The sequence below is a fragment of the Furipterus horrens genome, unplaced genomic scaffold (assembly GCF_987537825.1).
Source record: "Furipterus horrens unplaced genomic scaffold, mFurHor1.1.pri manual_scaffold_4, whole genome shotgun sequence".
NCBI lineage: Eukaryota > Metazoa > Chordata > Mammalia > Chiroptera > Furipteridae > Furipterus > Furipterus horrens.
Window position 1 is genome coordinate 32,781,697 of NW_028327174.1, and position 22,724 is coordinate 32,804,420.

The following is a 22,724-nucleotide window of genomic DNA, read 5'->3' on the forward strand; positions in this document are numbered from 1 at the left end:
TTTGGCAATACTTAAAAAAAACAAAGATAACGATTTCCAGTGTCTCCTTTTAGATTAAGGCATCCCAACGAACAATGACAATGAAAGGCTTCCTTTACCTTTCTCTTACATGTAAACACATTTAGCTGCTTGTAGTCTGTCAAAGAGTTCGGCTTTCTAAGTTGTTCTACCCGCTACTAAGAGAAGAGATAGCTACTAACTCACATCCCATCACTTATATGAATCAGTCTTGTATGAGTATACTCAACACAGGGTCCACTCATGAGAGTCAGAATGAATAAAACAATTATGTTCATTTGGGGTACACATTTGGGAGTAAGGCTTACATCTCATGCTGGTACGAGCACTATGAGCAGCAACCAGTAGGTTGGCTTATCTTACATCAGGGTGCATTGGGTAGTACATAATATATTTATAGTCTCCAACACTGGTTACAGATCTTTTTAAATACCAGGCCATGTGGGTTCAGCTTTCATAGTTGCCTGGGAATGAGCTTTGTTTAATTGAGTGTGTGTATGTGTGTGCATGAACATATGAATGCTTGTATGTCCGCATGCATATGCTTTATCTCAAAGTGAACACACCATGGTAGATAGAAAAGGGAGGAAGCTTCCGGTCTGTCTTCCAGAGACTAAGTTTACACCACTGTGAACATTAAATTATGAAGAGAATTATGCAAATAGTTTGCAAATAAATAATGCTCTCACATTTGCAGTCATTTTGCACTAAAATAACAATAATGCAAACAGGCTTACCTAATTGACACCTAAAATTGAATTTATGCCCTAAATTCTGAGGAGGAGGAAGAGTGGTTCATGTTATGCAGACTATGAATCAACACAGTCTAAATTCAACAATGCTTCACATTGTCTTAAGTAGAGTTGACAAAGGGGGAAGAAGCAATTCTTATTTAACATTTTTAAATGGAGTGGGACTATAGTTAATATAGACTTGGTTCAACAAATAACAGTATCATCTGTAGTATTTTGTATCCTTAGATTTTTTAAAAATCTATCTCATCACCTACTCACTGCCCCTAAATAGAGCAAAAATAAATAATATATTTTTTAAAAACCTATGGTTCTAATGTCAGTTTTCATATGTACGTTGTTTGTTTTTTGTTTTTTTTTTTTTTAATTAAGCCAGTCTGTATTGATAATCAGTAACACTTTGCCCTGGCATTTCCTTTATTAACCTTGAGTAATTCCTCAAGTTCAACAACTAGAGTTCCGTCTTATTTGTGAACTGCACCTTCTCGGTTTCAACCATGTAAATGTGCTTTACCAACATTATTTCATCAGAATGTTGCTAGTTGCAAATCCACAATGTGCTATAAAATATTTCCTAAGACGTTTTACTTCTTATTGGTCCTCCAAGCCAACATTAAAAGTAGACTTTCCTGTGGCTGGTTGTTGTTGCTTGCAAGTGGTCCATGCAAATCCATGAAACAACGTCACCATTTCCTTTTGCAGCCATGTAGAAGACCTAACAAAAATACCCTGACTTAGTTTTTCCTTCTTCCACTGTCCCTAGGAGGCAGGCTGGAGTGAGGTGTCCTCACACGGGTCTAGCTGCATTCTCAGTGCACCAATTTTATGAAGGTACCAGAGTTGGAGAAATTCCTCCGGCATGGCATGAAAGCCAGAAAAGGGCAAGACATTATCATAGTAGTGGTGGCTGATGGGTTGCTCATACATATTCACAGAGAAGGGCCAGAAGCCATAGATGGCCACCTCCTCACAGAGCCCCAGGGCCGCGCTCACCAGAAAGAGTCCCGTGGACAGGCGTTTGGCATGAATTCCTCTACTTTTCCAGAACTTTCCAATGCTACGCAGAAAGTTCGGGTTAGCAAAGAGCACTGTTTGATTGGCACCGACATCTGACAGTGTATAATAAACCCGAAGGGATGGCTCTGTTCCTGTCTTCATAGAAAAGGCAGGCATGTAGATGTAACTGTGGTTATAAATCTTCATGTTGTCCACAAATGTCTTTCTGGACCACAACAGGTTCTGAAACCTATTAAAGAGAAAAAGAGGTGCAATTAACCTTAAGAAAAGAAATTCCTCAACACCCACTCTATTGTTCTTCTGATGGCCTTAATAGCTTGTATCATCCTTGAACTTCCAATTATCTCTCACCATGTAGCTTGGCTTTCCCCCACCTCTATATCCTAAACTCAGGTTAAGATTCCATAATGGAATCTGAACTAAAGTACATTGTACATTTTGTTCTCTTCATTTTATTTGCCAGGGATGTAAAGATGGTTTAATATTCATGAATTCAAAAAGCTGGTGGTTATTGGATAAGATTTCAATAAAAGCTATTTGTCAGGTCTGACATAGCACAGGACTGGTTTCCTCAACTGCAAATCAAAGGATCCTCTTCTCAAATATTTCTTCCCATCGAAATTCTATAAGTATTCAAATTAACCAAGGCCATATTATAACTATAATATGACATGGAAAAAAAGACATTATTATAAAATGATGCTAAGAGCAGCCCATATTGCTTGCCCTAAAGAACACTTCTTTCCTGTGTTCTTTCACTTTGGATTATGTGAAGTTAAAGTTAAAATATATTTCCCTAAAATTAATGGCATACATCCTATGTGTTAGGTGTTAAGGAATTAAAATTTTAATGACCAAATTTTTGGTCTCCAAAAATTCAAGGAGTTGTGAAAACAAAATTTTAAATGAGTACACTAGAATATTCTAAATGTAACATTTGATATGTGTAAAAACTATGAAATTCAGTTAAAAAATAAATTAATTCTGCCTTAGGAGTGGACATGAAGTCCAAGAAAGCTACAGAGAGGAGATGACATTTAAATATACCTCCTTTGGGAAACAACAGGGAGGAGAGCAACTACACTAGAAGGGATACTTTGGTCACTGACAAGGGTATACAGTGTACTAAAGCATGGAGGAAGAGTCAGTAAGGTAGAAACGATGGAGGCAGTGGTTGAAGACGAGGCATGTTGAAAAAACTTATGAGTCTTTAGCTTGTTTGGACTTCACTCGGTGATGATGGAGAAGCTTCACAGCAGTGAGTACTTACAGCACTTACTACTCGGATTACAAATATCTCATCATTTGTTTAGTGGTCACTCTTATGTCAAAAATGGTAACTGGCAGTTAGACGGTGTTCTGAGGAAGAAAGAGGCTGGTGGCCTCAAGTCCAGTTTAGAGGCTGCGGATAAAGCTCAAGCGAAAGCAAAGAGAAAAAGACAATGAAAAAGACTAGGGTTCTGCAGCAGCATGGAAGACTGGAACTGAGCCACAGCGAACAGAGGGAGTCTAGCCTGACATTTTGGCAGGGTTCATCATAAATATGTGAAACCAAAATTCTGAATACACGAATCCACAGGATTTATGCAGCAATCGGTGTTATTAACTCTGCCTGCCAAGAAAGGTGTGTTTCTGAAGCCCAAAGGAAGGGAAATTGCTCAAGTTTTCTTCATGTCTTTGATTCAGCAGCCTGCTTTAGCCATTTTTTACTGGGTCCTGACAAATAGAGAAGTGGTCACAGGCTTTTTAGGTGGGGTCACTCTACCAGAGAAGTCATGGAAGCGCATCGAACCATATTCTGGAGCTGAGTCAGTGTCTCCAACAGAAATTCCCGCTTTCCAACTTCCAAATAGGCTCTTCTTAGAATTTTTTAAATTCTTTCATTTTTTAAAATTGCCCATCCCTATTTTCTGTGCTCTTCCTACAACAGTAATTCATTCTCAATCATGTAGACACGCCCTGCAGATAGTATTTTACTTCGTTTGAACAATGGTTCTCAAACTATAGCTAGAAAACCTGAATTTTTATCCAGCACTCTCCAGTGATTTCATGATGCAAGTGTCCAGGGGATATGTTTATTTAGAAGATCAAGGCAATCAGTGTAATCTGTCTCGCTCTCTACATCTACTCTGCCACATCTCTTTTTTTTACATCTTCAAATTTTATCTTTGTTGCAGTTCTAAGGAGAAGAGTGCTCTCTCTTCCCTGCTGTGTCATGGAACAAGCTATTTCACATTTTCGAAAGAACTCTTATTTCAAGTGGGTTTCTCCTCTTTTAAAACATTCAACCTCTCCATCTCCATGGAATTGTCCCCTTCCTTCTTTTAAACCTTGTTAGAACTTAATAAGAGAACATTTTTCTGATGTTTACACTGTTTGCAGAGCTACATTCTAGCACCAGCAACATTCTAGAGCAGTTAGTATACTTCTAGCTGTTCCCTTTTGTTTCCCATAAACAATTCTTTCCTTATTGCTGTGCGGAATGACTCCTATTCCACAGGGCTCTGATGGCTCATGGAAACTCCTTATTTTTCTAGTGGACCACATACTAGTGAGAGTTACACAGAGCTCTAATAAAATCAGGGCAATTGATTTTGTGTTCCCTGTCTTAAAGCTGACTGGCTATTCTTGAAGAGGATAGTCTTCCTCCCTTGAGTTTTAACTTTGAAAAGAAACACACATCTTGGATTTACTATACTCTTAATTTTATTGACACTATTAAAAAAACAGCCCATACTGTATATTATATTTTATTACATTTATCTATTCCATTCTTCAACAAATAACATTACTTGACTCAATTCAATAATTATTTGTGACATAAGTAATATAATTAATGTTATTCTGATCAAAAGTTTAATAAGAATGGCTTTGAATTTTACTAAATTATTTAAAAATACAATTAGAATTATAAAAGAGTGGTCTCCAGCTTATCTTTCCAGCCATGTCATACTCAGCTACCCTTCACTCCCTCACCCTGTGCTCCAGCCATCACATGTATGTACACATTTTCACATTTTCACATCTACATTTTTGCTCACCATTCATTGTGCTCATGAAGTTCTGCCTATATATGAACACTCAACTTAGGCTTCTCCTTCAGCAGGTTATTCCTTCCTTCCAATTTTATCTTTCAAGAATCTTCTTTAAACTCATCAATATGAACTGATCATGCCATCTGAGAATGTGTATTCCTTGAAGATGGGGAAATATGTTACTCGTCTTTTGATCTTTATCACATCACCTGCCTACCTCAGAATAGTTGTACTGTATGAATGGAAAACTACTAAATAATAAGCAAGTGAAATCAGATCAACCAATGAATTATTAAAAATAAAAACTAAGATAGTGAATATGGGCAAGAAATAGAAAAATATATTAATAGAACAGATCAGAAAGCACAATAATACAGCACATTTTACAAATAAATTTAATATGTGATATTAGAGATAAAATTAATGAAATTTTAAATATTAGTTAATAAACAATGCCAAGATAACTAGTTAACAATTTGAAATTTTAGGGGGAATAGATTCCTACTTGACAAGAAAATTATTAAATAATTTTAAGATAAGTATTTAAAGTTCACATTACAAGAAAAACTAAAACAATCATAAAGTTATCAGACATTTATAAAATATCTTTTACAAAGTAAAATATTGAAAAAATCAATATGAAGATTATATCAAGAAAGTTCATTCCCTTGAAAAATAAAATAACTAAAAATAAAGAAAATGACTGAAAATATTTTCAGAAAATATAATAAATAGAAGGTTAATATTATAGTTTCAATCTATTGAGACTATTGATATACTGACATAAAAATTGGCAAAAGCAAGAAAATTAACCTACAAGAAATTGCAATTAATAAAAAATGTTAAAATGTTCAGCTTCAGGTTGCTAGTCAAGATGCAAACTGAATTGAAAAAAAGAAGGCATACCCTCGGCCTCAGTGGATCCACAAATCTGGGGTACCTCTGAGAAACAGAAAGCTTACAGAAGGAAACCAGAACAGAAACTAACTTGTCAAACATTGTTCTAAATGGCAGCAGTGCCCTAGATCAAAAGGCAGGAGGAACAGGAGAAGGTTGGGGTTGGAACATTCAACGAGGTTATTATCAAGATTATGGGGCAGCAGGATCATCAAGGTGGGTTGAACCCTACAATCCCGCACTGAACAATTATTACTGTGTGTGGCAGGGTTGGAGTAGTGGGGGAGGGTATGTCAGGCTCTAGGAAGGAACAGCGACTATGTCCCAGAATAGCTAGCACAGCCCAGGGGAAACTGGGGTGCTTTTCAGCTCATACTCATAGTTCTCAAGTAGAATATCAACTCTGACAAGACAAAAGAAAGACCTGTAGAGAGTGACACTTGAGAGTCACCCAAAAGAAAGCCACCTTACCACCTTCTCTTCAACTGAGAGTAAAATCCACTTGTTGAGAAGTTGTCTCTGCACAGAGCTTCGAGTCACCAAATAAGAACAGATATCCAAGATCAGAAGACATGAAAAAAAGTCTCTAACATAACAGTCAGAGAACAAAATAAAAAAAAAAAAAATTCAGAGAAACACAAGATTATTCAAAAGGCAGAAACAGATCTTAAAAATCTATAGTTTATTTGGAAATATTAATAGTTATTGCATCTATGAACTACGAGTAGGATACTCTACAAAAAAAGAAAGAAAGAAAATTTAGGTAATAAGAAAGAGTTGTTGGCAATAACAACAGATGGATTCTGATAATGGAAAGCTCCAGAAAACAGCTACACAGCAGGCCTTGAAAGACATCAATCAGATTCTAGTGAGAGAAACAAACAGTTTCTGGAAAGAATATCTCAACAACAACAACAAAATGCTCCTGATACACTAACATTTGGCAGTAATGAAAGAAGATTTGCAGCTCTACTGGAGTCTAGAGATGAATAAGCATCTGTTTTATGGAAAACCTTTATTTGCTCCAGGGAAAAATTAAAAGCTAAACAGAACAATAAATAATTATAATAGACCTTTGTCTCAGATGTGAACAGTACCATACGTAGACACTAAGGGAAGTACTGACTATTGATTTAGATGGAAAGGTCAGAAAAGGAAAGGTGTGTGTGGTGGGGGATGCTGTGAGGAGCACTTTAAGAAAAGGAAATCTTTATTTTTCCATAAGAAATCAGTAAAGAAATAAAAAAATTTAAATTTCAATTAGGAATGATGCTTTAAAATGTAACAAGAGAAAAAACAGCTAGAGAATTTGAAAGTCTTAGAACATTACTTGAGGGAATGTGATGCAGAATTACTGCTTTCTATTTTAAGTTTTTCATTTTAATACTATTTGATTTTTAAAACTGTGTACACATATTATTTGGTTAAAAATTAAAATTAAAAAATTTAAATAATAAAAGAGTAACTTACATTGATCAAATGAACAATATAATACTCAAGAAATGTTATGTATCTAACAAGATAGTTTTAAAATATATGTAGTATAAACTGATTAAAATTCAAATATTCACAAATCCACAATCATAGTGAGTCTTCAATTTAAAAAGCCTATTATTTTTAAACATAAATAGAAAGTTTCTAAAAATAACCATACATTATGCCACAAAAGAAAATATATAAATATATTAAACCAATTATCATACAGGCCATATGACCTAATTAGAAATGTAATAAAATAAAAAGTTAGCAACATAGCAATACAGTGATACTTCAACTCACGAGTGATCTTGCTAACGAATTTTTTGGCTAACAAAGATTTTTTTCACTGTTTTTGGACTTGGCTAACAAATGTTTTAGTCGATGTGTGTGTTAACATAAAGTAGCAAACATGTGCTTTTATGAAAGACAACATCAAGAGAATAAGAAGACAAGCTGAAGCCTGGGAGAAAATATGTTCAAAAGACATAGCTGATAAAGTTATCCAAAATATACACAGAACCCTTTAAAACCCAATTTAAAAAAAACCTGATTAAAAACAGGCCAAATACTTTCACAGACACCTCACCAGATGGCAAATAAGCATATGAAAAAATGCTTCACGTCCTATACCATCAGGAAAATGCAAGTTAAAATGACAGTCACATCTATGAGAATTGCTGAAATGCAGAACACTGACAATCTCAAATGCCTGTGAGGATGTGCAGCTACAAACCTCTCCTACACTGCTGGTGGGAATGCAAAGTGCTACAGCCACTTTGGAAAGCAGTTGTGTGGTTTCTTACAAAATTAAAACAGATCTGTACCATCCAATCTAGCAATCGTGATCCTTGGTATTTACCCAAAGGTGTTGAAAATTTATGTCCTCACTGAAACCTGGACAAGCACACTCATAATTGCCAAAACGTGAAGAAACCAAGAGGTCCTTCAGTAGGTGAATGGACAGAGAAACTGCATTAAATCCATGCAATTTGGTTATGATTTAGCACTAAAAAGAAATGAGCTCTCAAGCCATGACAAGATAAGGAGGAACCTTAAATTCAGATTACTAAGTTAAAGAAGCCATACATACTGTATGGATCCAACTAAATGACATGCTGGAAAAGGCAAAACTATGGAGACAGTCTAAAGATTAGTGGCTTCCAGGGGCTGAAAGGGGAAAAAGAAATGCATAGGTGGGGCACAGAGGATTTTTAGGGCAGTGAAAATACACTGCATGATACCATAATGATGGAGATGTCATTATACATTTGTCCAAACCAAGAGGATGTACAACACCAGGAATGAACTATAATGTAAAAACTCTGGACTTTGGGTGATCATAATGTTTTGGTGCAGGTTTATCAACTGTAACAGATGCACTGCTCTGGTGTCAGTGCTGGTAATGGGAGAGGCTGCTCATGTGTGGGTAGGAGGTATAAGGAAAATCTTCGTATTATACTTTCCTCTCAATTTTGTTGCAAATGTGAAACTGCTCTTTAAAAAAGTCTTAAAAAAACAATGATCACTTCTTTACACAATAGCAATCACATTTTAGAGAAGTAAAATACTAAAGATACATTATTAAATTAGAATTGCAGTCAGAGATAAGCAAATCCAAAGAGCCAACATACATGTTAAAATATGCATAATCACAAACATGAAATTTATGCCAACAAAAACTACAGAATAGTTTTTCATATCTAATTGTTAAAAATTAAGAAACATGTTAATAATTACTGGAAAAAGTATGATAAATGGGTACTTTCATGCATCAAATGGGAGTAGGAATTGTTACAGACAGTTCAGAAGATTTGGCCCTTTCACTATACACACTTACTGACCCAGCACTCCCGTTTCTCAGTTGGTGCCTTGATATTTAAAGAGCAAACTCCCTCACTAAGGGAATAGTGATACAAATGATTATATCCATACTATGGATACAAGACAGTTCATTTAATGACATGGCTCTATTTGTATTGAAATAGAAATATTTCCAAGACATGTTACATGAAAAACAAAGAAATTGCGTAACTACTATGGCAATTTGTATAGTGGATTATTATACAGGATAAATAAATATATTTTCTACAGTTATATTTGTGTAAATGCATGGAAAAATGTTAGGATACATACTAAGCTGAAAATAATGGTTCCCTCTAGGGAGAGTCGTGGCTATGGGGCTGTGAGTAGGGGTTCAAGGAAAATGAGCTTCACCTGGAATGCTTTCATTTTTCAGAAGGCACAAGTACATATGTGTCACTTGTGTTATTAAATATTTCCCTTTGAAAAGTCAGGCACCTTCATAATCACATAAATGCAAAGTAAAACAATTGTGAGTGTCTAGTTTACTTTTTTCAACACAGTATGTTAGAACTCTGTTGCAATTTTATCTAAATTTTTAATATTATTGTAATTATTTTTAATATTATTATAATTAATATTAATATAATTTAATATTATAATGTTATTTGTACCATATGGAACACATTTACAAAAAATGTCATAAATGCTCAAGTTAATTTATCTTAAGCATATTTCATTTTAGAAGTTCACTCTACATAAAATATTTTTCTAATTTTTTCTCTATAATAACTTTTATTTTAATGTTTTCCTTAGTATTTACTTTCTGTTCAAACCATCCAGTAATTTTTAGTGGCTTAATCATTTCCTCATATTATTTACTTGTTTTGTTAATACTTTAGATCATTTGCTATGTTCATGGTTGCTTGTCGTTTTTCAGTATCCTTGTACAGCTGTTTGTTTACACAGCTGTTGCCTCTTTTTCCTTTGTCATTGAGTGTTAATTTTGTGTTGATTTACAAACCTTTCCTTCTTGGTACCTTCTTATCCTGTGGGAGTGTCTCTTCCACAGGAAAACATTTTACCAGATTGCAAGAAACACATCACACCAAGCCATTCTATTCATACATGGTACATATTAAAACACGTTCTAAGAATACAAACTTCCAAAATATTTGTAGAATGGGCATTCCAAACTAGACTGGGGGATGTTCCTAAGAGGACAGAAATTTAATACAGCCTTTCAGAGATGGATAAATCTGAACTGTATTTTGAAGAATAGATAGAAGTTACCTATGTATGTGGAGTTGAAGAGAAAGAGCATTCTTGGCTGAGAGAACAGCGTGGGCAGTAGCTAGAGATGAGGCTAGCTTGGTGCATAGAGCAGAGTAAAAGAATGACCTGCTGCCTATCAAGGCTGAGATTCTACCCATCGGGAAAAATAGAGACTAATTAGCATGCATTAGTTCATGGGGGAAGTGATGCGGGTCTTACTACAGGGAGTGGAGAAAAGGAAGGAGAAGCCAACTTTTGTCAATAGGAGGAGCAGGGTTGATCTTCCGCTGGGGAGCAATGGTGAGGTATATGGAGAAGTATCTTTCCTGATTTAGTGTCAGTTCTGTGTATGTTGTTAAATATATATATATCCCTTCTAGGTGTGAGGGTAGTTGCAGTTTGGGGGGTTGAGTGGCTTGGACTATTGGTGGCCTCTTTATTTCATCATGAAAAGTAACATAAAAGGAGGAGGTGGTTTGAAAGGAAAGATTAATACCCAGTTTTGAACATGTTTAACCACCTACAGACATAAAATCACCCAGAAGAATAGTGGGCCAACATTTAATACACTGACAAATTAAGGCATTAAACAGCAGGCAGAAGGGGCAGAGTTGTAGCACAGAGTAGATGGGCAGAAAGGTGAGGAGAAATCAGAACAGTGCTCAATAACAGAAAGATAAAAGAGTTTAAGAAGTTTATCAACAATAGCAAATGCTGAGAAGAGATCAAGTGAAATAATGACAAATGCTATTTGGAGATTTAGAAACATGGAAGTTTTCAGTGGAATGAGCTATTCCAGTAGAAATCAGTCTATATCATGGGCTGAAAACTCAATTGTATACAGGGGCCAAAAAGGTTACAAAAATATGTCAAAGGGCCAGGTGCCAGGTATAAGACAAAAGGGTGTAGATCTGGAACTGGAATGTACATGTCTCCATATGAAGGTTTTCAAGTTTAAAAGAAAGTAAAAGCCAAGCTAAGTAAGTATGCAGGCCAGGTTTGGCCTGTTAGAAACAAGTTTGATGTTAACCCTCAAAACTTATTCAAAATGCCATATGACAATGACCATGGAATCACAAATTCTGTTAGAGAAGATGAAAAATGTAACAGACACGGCCTCTTGTTTATTTCTGACATTAGTGACAATGTGGGATATGAAAATGGAGACAGTAATCAAATTACAGAATTATCAACAAATTATAAGATTCCTGCATAACACATGTTATCATATCTAAGTCTTGTATTGACACTACAAAGGGAGAATTACCCTTTACTGTAGTCGAGGAAACTGAGGATCAGAGTAAGTACTCTAGCAACGTTTCATAACAGGAATGTGACTCTTGATTTCAGCTCAGTCTGACTCTAGATTTAACACTCTTTCAATTATAAATGTGTATCTTTTCCCAGAAGGAAGACGTACTGCTCCTGTCCTGTATGAATTCATTCACCTGTGATCTGGGTTCATACCCCTTCTTGCCGTCTCAAAAACCTGGTTCACTTATCCTCTTCAATGCATTTAGCTTCATTCATTCCCTTTCACTGGTCCTTGCCCCATGTGGATTCTTGCCCAAGTCTTCACAACTGAAGACAAACTGAAAACAAAAATTTCCTCTCCAGCTACTTCTTGATCTCTTTCTTTCTATCCATCGCTGATTTCTTCCTATTTCAAGTCACTCATACTTTCTGGGATATTTCATTCACTTTCATGACCTCAACTAGTATCTAAACTGGTAACGGAATGGAAAATATTATTTCAACAATAGATACCAGAGTTCCCTGTGGAAAAAGAATTCTCTTTGTTTACAGGTACAGGGTGCTTTGAGTGTTGAATGTGAAATTCTAAGAGCCTGTCCTAGGAACAGAAAGAGCAGTAAGTGATAACTAACCTCTCCAGCATAAGTAGTTAACAGTACTGGCAGGGCTGGGAAACCCAAAGAGTGAGATGAAGGAGATCGGGAGAAAAGAGTGAGGGTGACAACATCCTGGGAGGCTAGAGCCTAGATGTGACAAAAGTCGGACATTCTCAGTGACAGTGTGGTTGAGATACTTTTAAGAACAGAGTTGTCTGATGTTCAATTTTTCTATTCTTTGCTTGATAGCTTTTCAGTGTTTCCCCTCTCTCACCTCAAAACTTCTATAAATTTTGTTATAATGCCTTTGGGAATGGTACTCTGGAAAAATCAAGGAAAGAAAGCCTTAATCCATATCTACCTTGCTATGGAGTAGACAGAGGGAAGCAGCCACAGAAGGTAAGGTGAGGGGACGAATAAACTGAAGTTAATTAAAGGAAACAGGTAAGTGGAATAAACAATGACCGTATCAAGTTAAGCTTGGGAAATTCTCTAAAAATTGGAGACAGCATTGGCTTCTCTCGCAGATACAGGTTAAAAGTTCCAACTGAGTTTGAAAAAACCTCCAGGACAGGCTGATCTCTACTCATACCTAAATTCATACTGATGACTTCCTAATCTGTCTCCAGTCCCACTCTGACATTCAAAATGTACATGGAAGAATAGCCAAATGATTTAGAATGTGAACTGTGAAGCCCCAACACCTAGACCTGAATCTCATCTCTAACACTTACTAATGTTGTGAGTTTTGTCAAGTTTCTTAAGCTGTATGTATTTTAGTCTCCTCATCTGTAAAATAGAAATATTAGCTGTATCTAGCTCATAGGGATTATTTCTTACATGAATTAATACTTGCAAGGTATTGAGAAAAATATGTGTACCGCAGTACCAGTACATACTCATAAATATTAACATTTGCTATTATAACCAATAGGCCACTGGCAATTTCTATTTGGATTCACTGACACACTCAACAATTATTTGTTGAGTACTCACTATGTGCCATGCACTATTTTGTGCACTATGGGATACAGCAGTGAACAATATAGACAAATGGAGCTTCCATTCAAACAAGAAGAGACAACCAATAAACAACCAACCAGAAGTATGAACCACGGAGAGTCCATGACGAAAACAAAGAAAATAGCGTCACAGCAAAAGAGAAGGTGGAGGTGTTGCTATTTTATTTCAAGTGACATTTTAGCAGAGGTCTGAAAACATTAAAGAAGCAAGTCCTGTGGAGAACTGTGGGAAGCATCTCAAAATCAACATCTTCTCTCCAAAAATTTAGGGGTCTAGAAACACATCGATCTGGGGATCAAATGTGATCCAAGCATTGATATGTACACACAGGATTTCTATATGGTGCTGGGTAGGTCAGGTTTCAGCATTACAGACGAGAACAAATGGCACAACCTCATTTCTTATCTAAACAAATGGCACAACCATCCACCAATGACCCAGCCCAGCTATAAACACACATCCTTCCTGTTCTCACAGCTTCTATATCCACTTACTAAGTTCCCCTTTTATAACACCTTTTGAGTCTACTTTTCTATCTCTCTCTACGTATGACTTATATGTTGAGCCATATGAAATGGCCATTCCTCAGGTCAAAAACAGTTAAATATTGGCACATGCTCTCTAAATCCATTCTGTTTTCCCCCAGGGCATACAGAAGGATTACTTCCCAGATGCCTTTGTGATTAAGCAGAGCTATGACTAAGTGCTGGACAGAACCAGAACGCCTGTATGAAATTTCCTGGTCTTGACCTTAAAACCTCCCCTCAATATCCAATATTTGCTCTAGTCCTTCCTCTGCTGGCAACCTAGAATAGAGAGGACACAGTCAAGGACTGCGTGGCCCCCAAAGAATGGTGGAACCACTGAAAGGAGGAAATTTGAGTCCATAAATAACAATGTGGAGCAGAAATCTTCCCCTTCCCTGCTCAAACTGTGAGAGAATGAGAAAAATACTTCATTGAATTAAGCTATGAAGGTTTGGGGTAGTCTGTTACAGCAGTTGGTCCACTCTAACTAATGCATATTCTCAGTACCATGGTTTTATTTCATATCACCCCGATCTTCCTCTGTATCATAACAACAGCATCCCAACTGATCTCTCAGTCTCCAGTGCATACTTCTCAAGGCTCCCCAAGGTGCTGTCCCAAGCCCCAATTTGACTGTGTCACTCATTTCCCATCTAGGGTAAGTTCTTCCATGGCTTGTTCTCATGTTCAGATCAAGTCTAAGTGATGTGAATATTCGAAGCCTTTTGTGACATTATGCATGCCTACATCTCTGGCCTCTCATTTTGCTACAGCTCATCAGCACTCTCTACCCTTGACTGACCAAATTACTTGAGGTTCCTCAAATGGGTCATGCACTCTCATGCCTCTAAGCTGCTGCACATGCTGCTCCTGTCTGAAGTGAAAGGCACCTCTGCCCTGCTAATTACTGCTGATCTTTCAGGACTCAAGTCATGGATGGCATCTGCTATAGAATATCTTCCAAGACCCCAAGCCTGGATTAGGTATCTAACTTGGGGCACTTTATTTTTATCAAGGTATTTATCACCTTGTCATATAACTATCTCTTTAATTTTTATGGTTCCTTTACTGAGTTCCTTAAGAAAAAGCTAATGTCTTCTATCTTTGTGTTCCCTAAGCCTAATACCATACCTGACAGAGTGCAGGCATTCATTTTAGAATAAATAAATGCACAAAGGAATGAGTGAATTCCTCAGCATCTTTGCAACTTTTTCAAAAAATGCATTTAACTCTTTCCAAAATACACTACAGGGAAAAAGAAAAAAAGCAAAATTTTTGTAATTTAAGAGACACCTTTGATTGCCTTCATATTTGTCAAGCAACATTTTCTTCCAATGGTTTTTATGCAAATCATTTCCTTGCCTTGAACCAAAAAAAAAAAAAAAAAAAAAGGTAATTTGAAACTGAATAGCATCCTGAAATACAAATCTCTCATTGGATACTAGTTAATTTTCTTGTAAACAGAACAGGGTAATTTCTGACAAACATCCAAGAATCATATAATTGTTTTTAATCTCTAGCACCATTTAGAAAAATCTCATTTTTTTCCAGGATCAATAAAAAGAAATTGTACTTGTTTTTTTTCTGATCATAGGTGTTCTTTTATGGTTTCTTGCTTTTGTAGCTCTCTAAATAGCCATTATATTCATTTCCATAAATTTCAATATGAAATTAAAGCTATACTAAACTTTAAAAGCATATAGTAACTCATTTTTAGACATAAAATTAAGTGAGGCATATTCTAATCTTTGGATTTCACTCTTTAAGTAAAAAATATGGCAATGTTCACACAAAATATATAAATATATTGCATATTAGAAGCCCATTGATTTTGCCATATGGTATCTTAGAAAATTTTCTAATATGGAGGATGGTCTCAAAATGTGGCTTCCAATTATAGAGAAGGTATTTTAAGAAGACTGCATGTTCAGCCTCTTCCACAAGCAAACTACATCCTTCAGCAAGTTACTTCACCTCTTTATTCCTCAATTTTCTCATCTGAAAAAAATAGAGTTAATAAGAGTGCCTAGTAATAGAGTCACTGTGAGGACTAGATGAGTTCATATGTGTGATGTACTTAGAATAGTGCTTGGCACATAAGAAATCTTATAATTTTTGACTTTCATCTAAAATTTCACTACCATCATCACCATCCCCATCATCATCATCCCATTCCTCTCCTCTCTGAAAGAACAAGTAATGAGAAACCTGTTCTTAAAGAATGCTAGAGAAATAAATATTATCTCCAAGGATGCAAATTATAAATTAACAATAAAAAATACTTCCTAGTCAGGATATGTTAGCATGTGCTTATTGCAGTCATTACTAGAGTAGTGAGGTAAGTATAACTGTATGTTCATTTTTTTATTATTGTGTTGAAGACAATTTAAATGTGACTGATATTCCAAACTGTCAGTAAACACTTAGGAATGACAAGGAAAGGGGTCAGTGAAAATGGTCAATTTCATGTAGTTTGTCAGATTTATTTAGAGCAGAAGGAGAATATAAAAAATCACTTTTCTACAATAAAAAAACAAATATAAGCATAGCTTTATGAAAGAATGAGATCTCTCCAAAATATTATAAACTGTAGCATCTATTTTATCACAAAGGATTTATCTTTCCCCTTCATAATGTAATTTAAAGCAATTAATGAAACTATTTGCATGAACATTTTTAATATACTACACATTTATTCTAGGTATCACATTTATTTAATTATACATTCCATTACTCGGTTATAATTTAAAAATTTGCTTGTAAATCTGTTTTTAAGAATCTAAATCACATAATGTTTTAAACTTATTCTATTTCTAGAGTTAGGGTCTCTATATATTTATTTCTCAATTGAAAAATAAGAAATAAAGTAACTTGAATTTTTCTGTTGTGACATAAACTCAATTCAAACTGAAAATCTAGAAAGGATGTGAAGACACGGATCCTTCTGCCCTCAGTATCTGGGGACTGGGAGGAGTGGCCAGCTGCACTCCAGAGCCAGGACAGAGTTGAATGTGAGAACATTTGACATCATTGTGATGGAATCTGAGAAACAAAGGAGGACTTAATGATCCACCCATGCTGCCTTTGGCTGGGCAGCTTGACGGGTTGGACGCTGGCTATTGCAAGACAAAAAATGTAATCAATTGGGGGAGATTTCTTGATGAGATTTTTTTTTTTAAAGGAAATCATCATTAACTAATCATTTGCAAATCCCAAAAGCCACCAGAGGGTGTATTTGATACTTGTGAGAAAGCAGATGGAACTATGTCAGTAGTATGTGTCTCCTGTACCTTGCAAAGGCTACTTTTGCAGGCTGCTACAAGACATAGCAGGGTGTCCATGGCCTATCTGCAAAAAAAGCTATTGTATATGGTGTAGTACAGAGAGATCATGATCTCAAAAACAGAAGTAACTACTAGACTTGACTTTAACATGAACCTTCTAATCCATTTTGGGCATGATCATTTGAGTACTAGGGTACCATGCTAATTGGCAAATGTGCTCAGCTTCTTAAGATCAAGATGGAATGCTGGTTTATATATAATCACAACATGGTGGGTCTAAAATTGGGATTGAAATGGTTTGTACGAGAATTTAGTTCTACATAAACTGTACAAAATGATTCCTGAAAATCTTGAATTTATAATTAAGCAACCTCAAAAGCATATACTCAAGAATGGAAGATCAGTGCCAAGGCCAGGTTTATGACTCACATGATGGGACATGTATCCTTCAAATGCAGTTAATTAAATAGATTTACTTTTAAATAACACTGAATTATATTGTCCTCTTTACAAAAGCAAAAATTGTACATGTATAACTACAGAAATTATGAAATAAAGGTAAGCATAAGGAAGGTTGCTTGGTATATAGTAAATGTTTAATAAATATATATATTGAATTTCAGAGGAAGAAACAGAGAGAGAGAAGAGAAAGGAAAAAAATAATCTGATTCCACAATTCAAAGTTGACCTCAATTCGTCGTCGTCGGCAGCCGTCCGTCTCGAGAGACGATGGCGTAGCTTCTTGAGAGTCTATCTGCACCGCCGAGAATGGCTGTGCAGTCCGATTCGGGAGTGACAATCCCTGCCGCACTTGGTACAGGTGAAGGCAGATGGCTGTTGTTGCTGCTGCTGACGCTGCTTCCGCCTCGATCTTTTCTGGACCGCCTCCTCGTTGCGCGCAGCCTCCGCGCGTGACGTACCCTGCCTGACCGCCAGCCTCCAGGCTAGGCGGTCGTCTGCTTGAACTTCCCATGTGTTGAGATTGATGGAGCATTGTGTCATGTCCTTTTTGCAGATGTCTTTGAACCGCAGTTTTGGGCGCCCTGTCATCCTCTTGCCTTCTGCTAGCTCGCCGTAGAGGAGGTCTTTGGGGATACGGCCTGCATCCATTCTTTTGACATGGCCGAGCCACCTGAGGCGTCTCTCGCTAAGAACTGCATGCAAACTGCTCATATTGGCTCGCTTCAGCACCTCGGTGTTGGGGACCTTATCCTGCCAGGCGACATGCAGGACGCGTCGCAGGCACCTCATGTGGAAGCTGTTGAGTTTCCTTTCGTGCCTTGCGTAGGTGGTCCACGTCTCGCTGCCATAGAGGAGAGTGCTGAGTACGCAGGCTTGGTAGATGCGCAGTCTGGTTTTCTCAGTGAGGCTGGAATTGTTCCACGCTCGCCGGTTCAGTCTGGCCATAACTGTGGCTGCCCTAGCGATTCTCCGGTTGACCTCCAAGTCGACTGACAGAGAGCTCGAGATGGTGGACCCGAGGTAAGTGAAGTCGTTGACAACATCCAGGGTGTATCCGTCGATGGTGATGCATGGGGGAGTCCCCGTGCCTTGAGCCATAACATTCGTCTTCGTCAGGCTGATGGCTAGTCCGAACTCCTTGCATGCGTGGGAAAGGCAAGTGACTAGCTGCTGGAGTCCCTCTTCGGAGTGTGATGTCAAAGCTGCGTCGTCGGCGAAGAGCATCTCACGGATGAGCACCTCTTTGACTTTGGTCTTGGCTCGTAGACGGGCCAGGTTGTAGAGCTTGCCATCGGATCTGGTGTGAATGAAGACACCCTCGCTGCAGTCCTTAAAGGCGTATTGGAGGAGCATGGAGAAGAAGATTCCGAACAGCGTAGGCGCGAGGACGCAGCCCTGCTTTACTCCACTGCTGACTGGGAAGGCCTCAGAGGTTGCGCCGTTGTAGGACACCGTGCTGTGCATGTTGTCGTGAAAGGACATGACCACAGCAAGCAGATGTGGTGGACAGCCAATCTTCCGTAGCAAGCTGAAGAGTCCGCTTCGACTGACCAGATCAAACGCCTTCGTGAGGTCAATAAAGGCGAGGTAGAGTGGTTTATGCTGCTCGTGACACTTCTCCTGCAGCTGGCGTAGGGAGAAGATCATGTCCACTGTTGAGCGGCCAGCTCTGAAGCCACACTGGGACTCTGGGTAGACGCGGGAAGCAAGGGTCTGCAGGCGGGCAAGAGCGACCCGGGCGAATACTTTGCCGACAACGCTGAGGAGAGAGATGCCCCGGTAGTTGTTGCAGTCGCTGCGGTCTCCTTTGTTCTTGTACATGGTGATAATGTTGGCGTCTCTCATATCCTGGGGGATGTAACCCTCCTTCCAGCAGCGAAAGAGTAGATGGTGGAGCGGCTGTAGCAGGACTGGTTTCCCGCTCTTTAGGATTTCTGGAGGGATTCCATCGCTTCCTGGTGCTTTCCCGCAAGCGAGGCGGTCGATGGCTTTGCCGAGCTCTGCCGCAGTAGGTGGGGTGTCTAGCTCCTCCATGACTGGTAGGTCTGGGATGGCGTTAAGAGCAGTGTCTGTTACGGTGTTCTTCGTTGCGTACAGCTCGAGGTAGTGCTCGGTCCACCGCCGCATTTGCTGTTCCTGGTCAGTGATGACCTCACCTGTCTTGGACTTAAGGGGGGCGATCTTGGAGGGGATTGGGCCTGTTGCCTTCTTGATACCCTCATACATTCCTCGTGCGTTGCCTATATCGGTGGCTTCCTGAATGCTTCTGCATAGGTTTAGCCAATAGGTGTTGGCACAGTGGCGGGCGGTCTTCTGGACTTTGTTCCTGGCAGCCCGTAGAGCTTGAAGTGTACTGGGAGTGGGCGTGACCTTGTAAGCCAGTAGGGCCTTCCTCTTAGCCTCGATCACGGGTTCCATTTCTTCCCAGTGAGCCTCGTACCAGTCAGCGTTCTTCCGCTCTTTCTTCCCGTAAGCAATAATGGCGGAGTTGTATATGGCATCGCGGAGACGTGGCCAATTGGATTCGATAATGTCATCTGCCGCCACTCCCTCGCAGGGTACAGACAGATGTTGGCAATAAAAGCTGCCTCACAAGGAAGAATAACAGGAAAAAAAAAAAAAAAACTTCTACAGTTTTCAGTCTATAAATTGATTTAAAATAGAAAATTGCTAATTTTACAAAAAGTAAATTTCTAATATCTAAGGAAGACAGAGAAGAGACACTGAAGAACATATAATTTTTGTCATAGATGATAAACAGTAAAAGTTACCCATTTAAATGACTCATGGAATTTTAATTAAAGCAGCATTTTTTGAGAAAGAAATGTATATAATTTTATTGCTGGTTAAGGAAAAGAGCATATACATACTGCATTTCTGGGTTTCATTTTTCTTTATAAGCAATTAAGTTTACTCATTGATTTGTAGCTATGATTAATAAAATTAATTTCTTTATGTATTAATATTAAATAAGATTCTATGTAGCTATAATGGTTTATTTTGTGTGTCAACTTGACTAAGTCACAGGGCCCAGATATTTGGTTAAATATTATTTCTGGGTGTGTATGTGAGGATGTTCCCAGATGAGATTAGCATTTGCACTGGTGAACTAGGTAGAACAAATGGCCCTCCGACTGTGGGTGGGTATCATCCCACCTGTTGAGGGCCAAAATAAAGCACACATCAGAGAAAGAGAGCATTCACTCCCTCTACCTGACTACTTGAGCTAGGATCCAGTCTTCTGCTTCTGGATGAGAATTTACACTCTTGGTTCTCAGGCCTTCAGAGGTGGACTGGAATGGACACTATTGGTTTTCCTGGTTCTCAGTCCTTGAGGCTCAGACTGGAACTACACAGCCAGCCTTCCAGGTCTCCCCCTTGCAGACAGTAGATGGTGGACATCCTATCCTCCATAATGGCCTAAGTCAATTCCTTATAACAAATCAATCTCTCTGTCTGTCTCTGGTTATCTATCTCCCACTGGTTCTGTTTCTCAGGAGTATCCTAACTAATATACTAGTCATACGCTTTAACATAAACATTATTTATTTATATTTATATATACATATACAATATATTTGTAATGTTATAATACAATATTATACATTGATATTTACATATACTTATTTATATATTGCCTATGACAAACACATACTAAAAACCCTAAGTGTATGTCTAAATGGCTAAGTTGTGCTACCTATACTATTATCTCAGCAGCCACAACTCAGTGCTGCTGTGAAAAAGTCATGCTGAGAGGGAAATGAACCAGCCTTTTCTGGATTTCTTTAAACCCTAAAACAGGGAAACAAATAGCAATGGATATTTACTTTCTGTTCATATCACTAATTCTTATATTTATTTATCAAATATGTGTCTGCTTGTTTTCATGGCAAATGATGATTCTACAGTTAATTTATGATTATTTTTGTACAAAAGGTAAAAGGTATAGTCCTGGCTGGTTTGGCTCAGTGGATTGAGCATCGGCCTGCGAGCTAAGTGTCGCTGGTTCGATCTTCCAGTCAGGGCACATCAGAGAAGGAAAACTCTGACTCCAAAAAAACCTCCGCTGCCTTGTGGCATACCTCTTCAGGGGAAAGGCTAAGGGAGTAAACCCCGACAGAAAATCCGGAGCCGGAGTCCCTAAGGCGGTTTGACGTTGTAGTCAACACCGGCAACTCCTGCGGCGCACCTGAAGCCAAGCTGTATTGATTCCGTCTTTCCCTTGGACCCTTCAGCTGTGAAGAGAGGGGGGGTCTGCTGCATGGGCAACAGCAGACCCTCCATATCACCCTGCCCAGGCTCTGTAGCTTCAGCTTCACTGGAGAGGACACTCCAGCGTCATCGCAAGATGTCGATTCAACACGGGAGGAGACAGATATCGTGTCACTCCCGAGTTGGACTGCACAGCCATTCTCGGCGGTGCAGATAGACTCTTAAGAAGCTACACCATCGTCTCTCGAGACGGACGGCTGCCGACCTATACTTATGTGAAAGAAAATCTCCCATTGTTTCATGCAAGTGTTAACACATTGGCATACTTCCCCATGTTGTTTTGTCCATTGTACATTTTCTACATAGTTGAGATCGTTTGTTATGCATGCTACCATTCCATGCTTCTTAAATAAATGTTAAATCAAATGTATTTCCAAAGCCATTGAATGCATTTCCTATATTTGGCGTTTAGGGTGCGGCGCATACACGGATGGGCTCACACAACGTCCATCTCAACTTCCTTCTGTGACTGCCATTACGCAGAAGCTGGAGAGCTAATATCTGCACTTCCCGAACTTCTTTACCGCTAGGGTTCCAGTTGATGTAGGTTTCAGCCAGTGAGATATAACTGTGTGTCTTGATCTGAACTCAGTTAAATGAAGAGAGGATGTGGGGCCAGTTTTCAAAGTCAAATTCTGACTAAAGTAGAATGAGTGTGAAGCGAGCAGCTGAAGCTGCCCTTCCCAGTGTGGCGGCTGGCTTCCTGGTTCTGCACTCATTAATGGGAGCGGGTTCTGCAGTGTGGCTTTGGGAGTTGTTCTCCATCCCCCAATGTTTCATCACCTTCCCACCAACTCTAAAACCCATTTAAATAAAACCCTTTATTCTTTAACCAGAGTGGCTTACATCCTCTGCAATAAATCCTCAACAATAGAGTGTTTCTAACTGTTCAAGATAATACTTAATTCTTTGATACCATTTTTTTGCCTTTTACTTCTTTATGCTTTAAAGAATTCAAGATTATTACTTTAAGATTGACTTTTAGGTGTTATTACTAATTCAAAATGTAAGAACATTTTTAAGGTTCTTGACA

General features: G+C 38.3%; 1 protein-coding gene across 1 annotated transcript in view; it reads right to left on the reverse strand.

The window, feature by feature from the left end:
• Positions 1–1,168: 1,168 nt before the first annotated feature.
• Positions 1,169–22,724, reverse strand: part of ST8SIA1 (ST8 alpha-N-acetyl-neuraminide alpha-2,8-sialyltransferase 1) — a 127,940-nt gene continuing 106,384 nt past the window's right edge. The window contains exon 5 of the mRNA XM_090275483.1: positions 1,169–2,016. Within this exon, the coding sequence (XP_090131609.1) occupies positions 1,530–2,016 (487 nt within the window). The 3' untranslated portion in view covers positions 1,169–1,529. The remainder of the gene's footprint in view (positions 2,017–22,724) is intronic.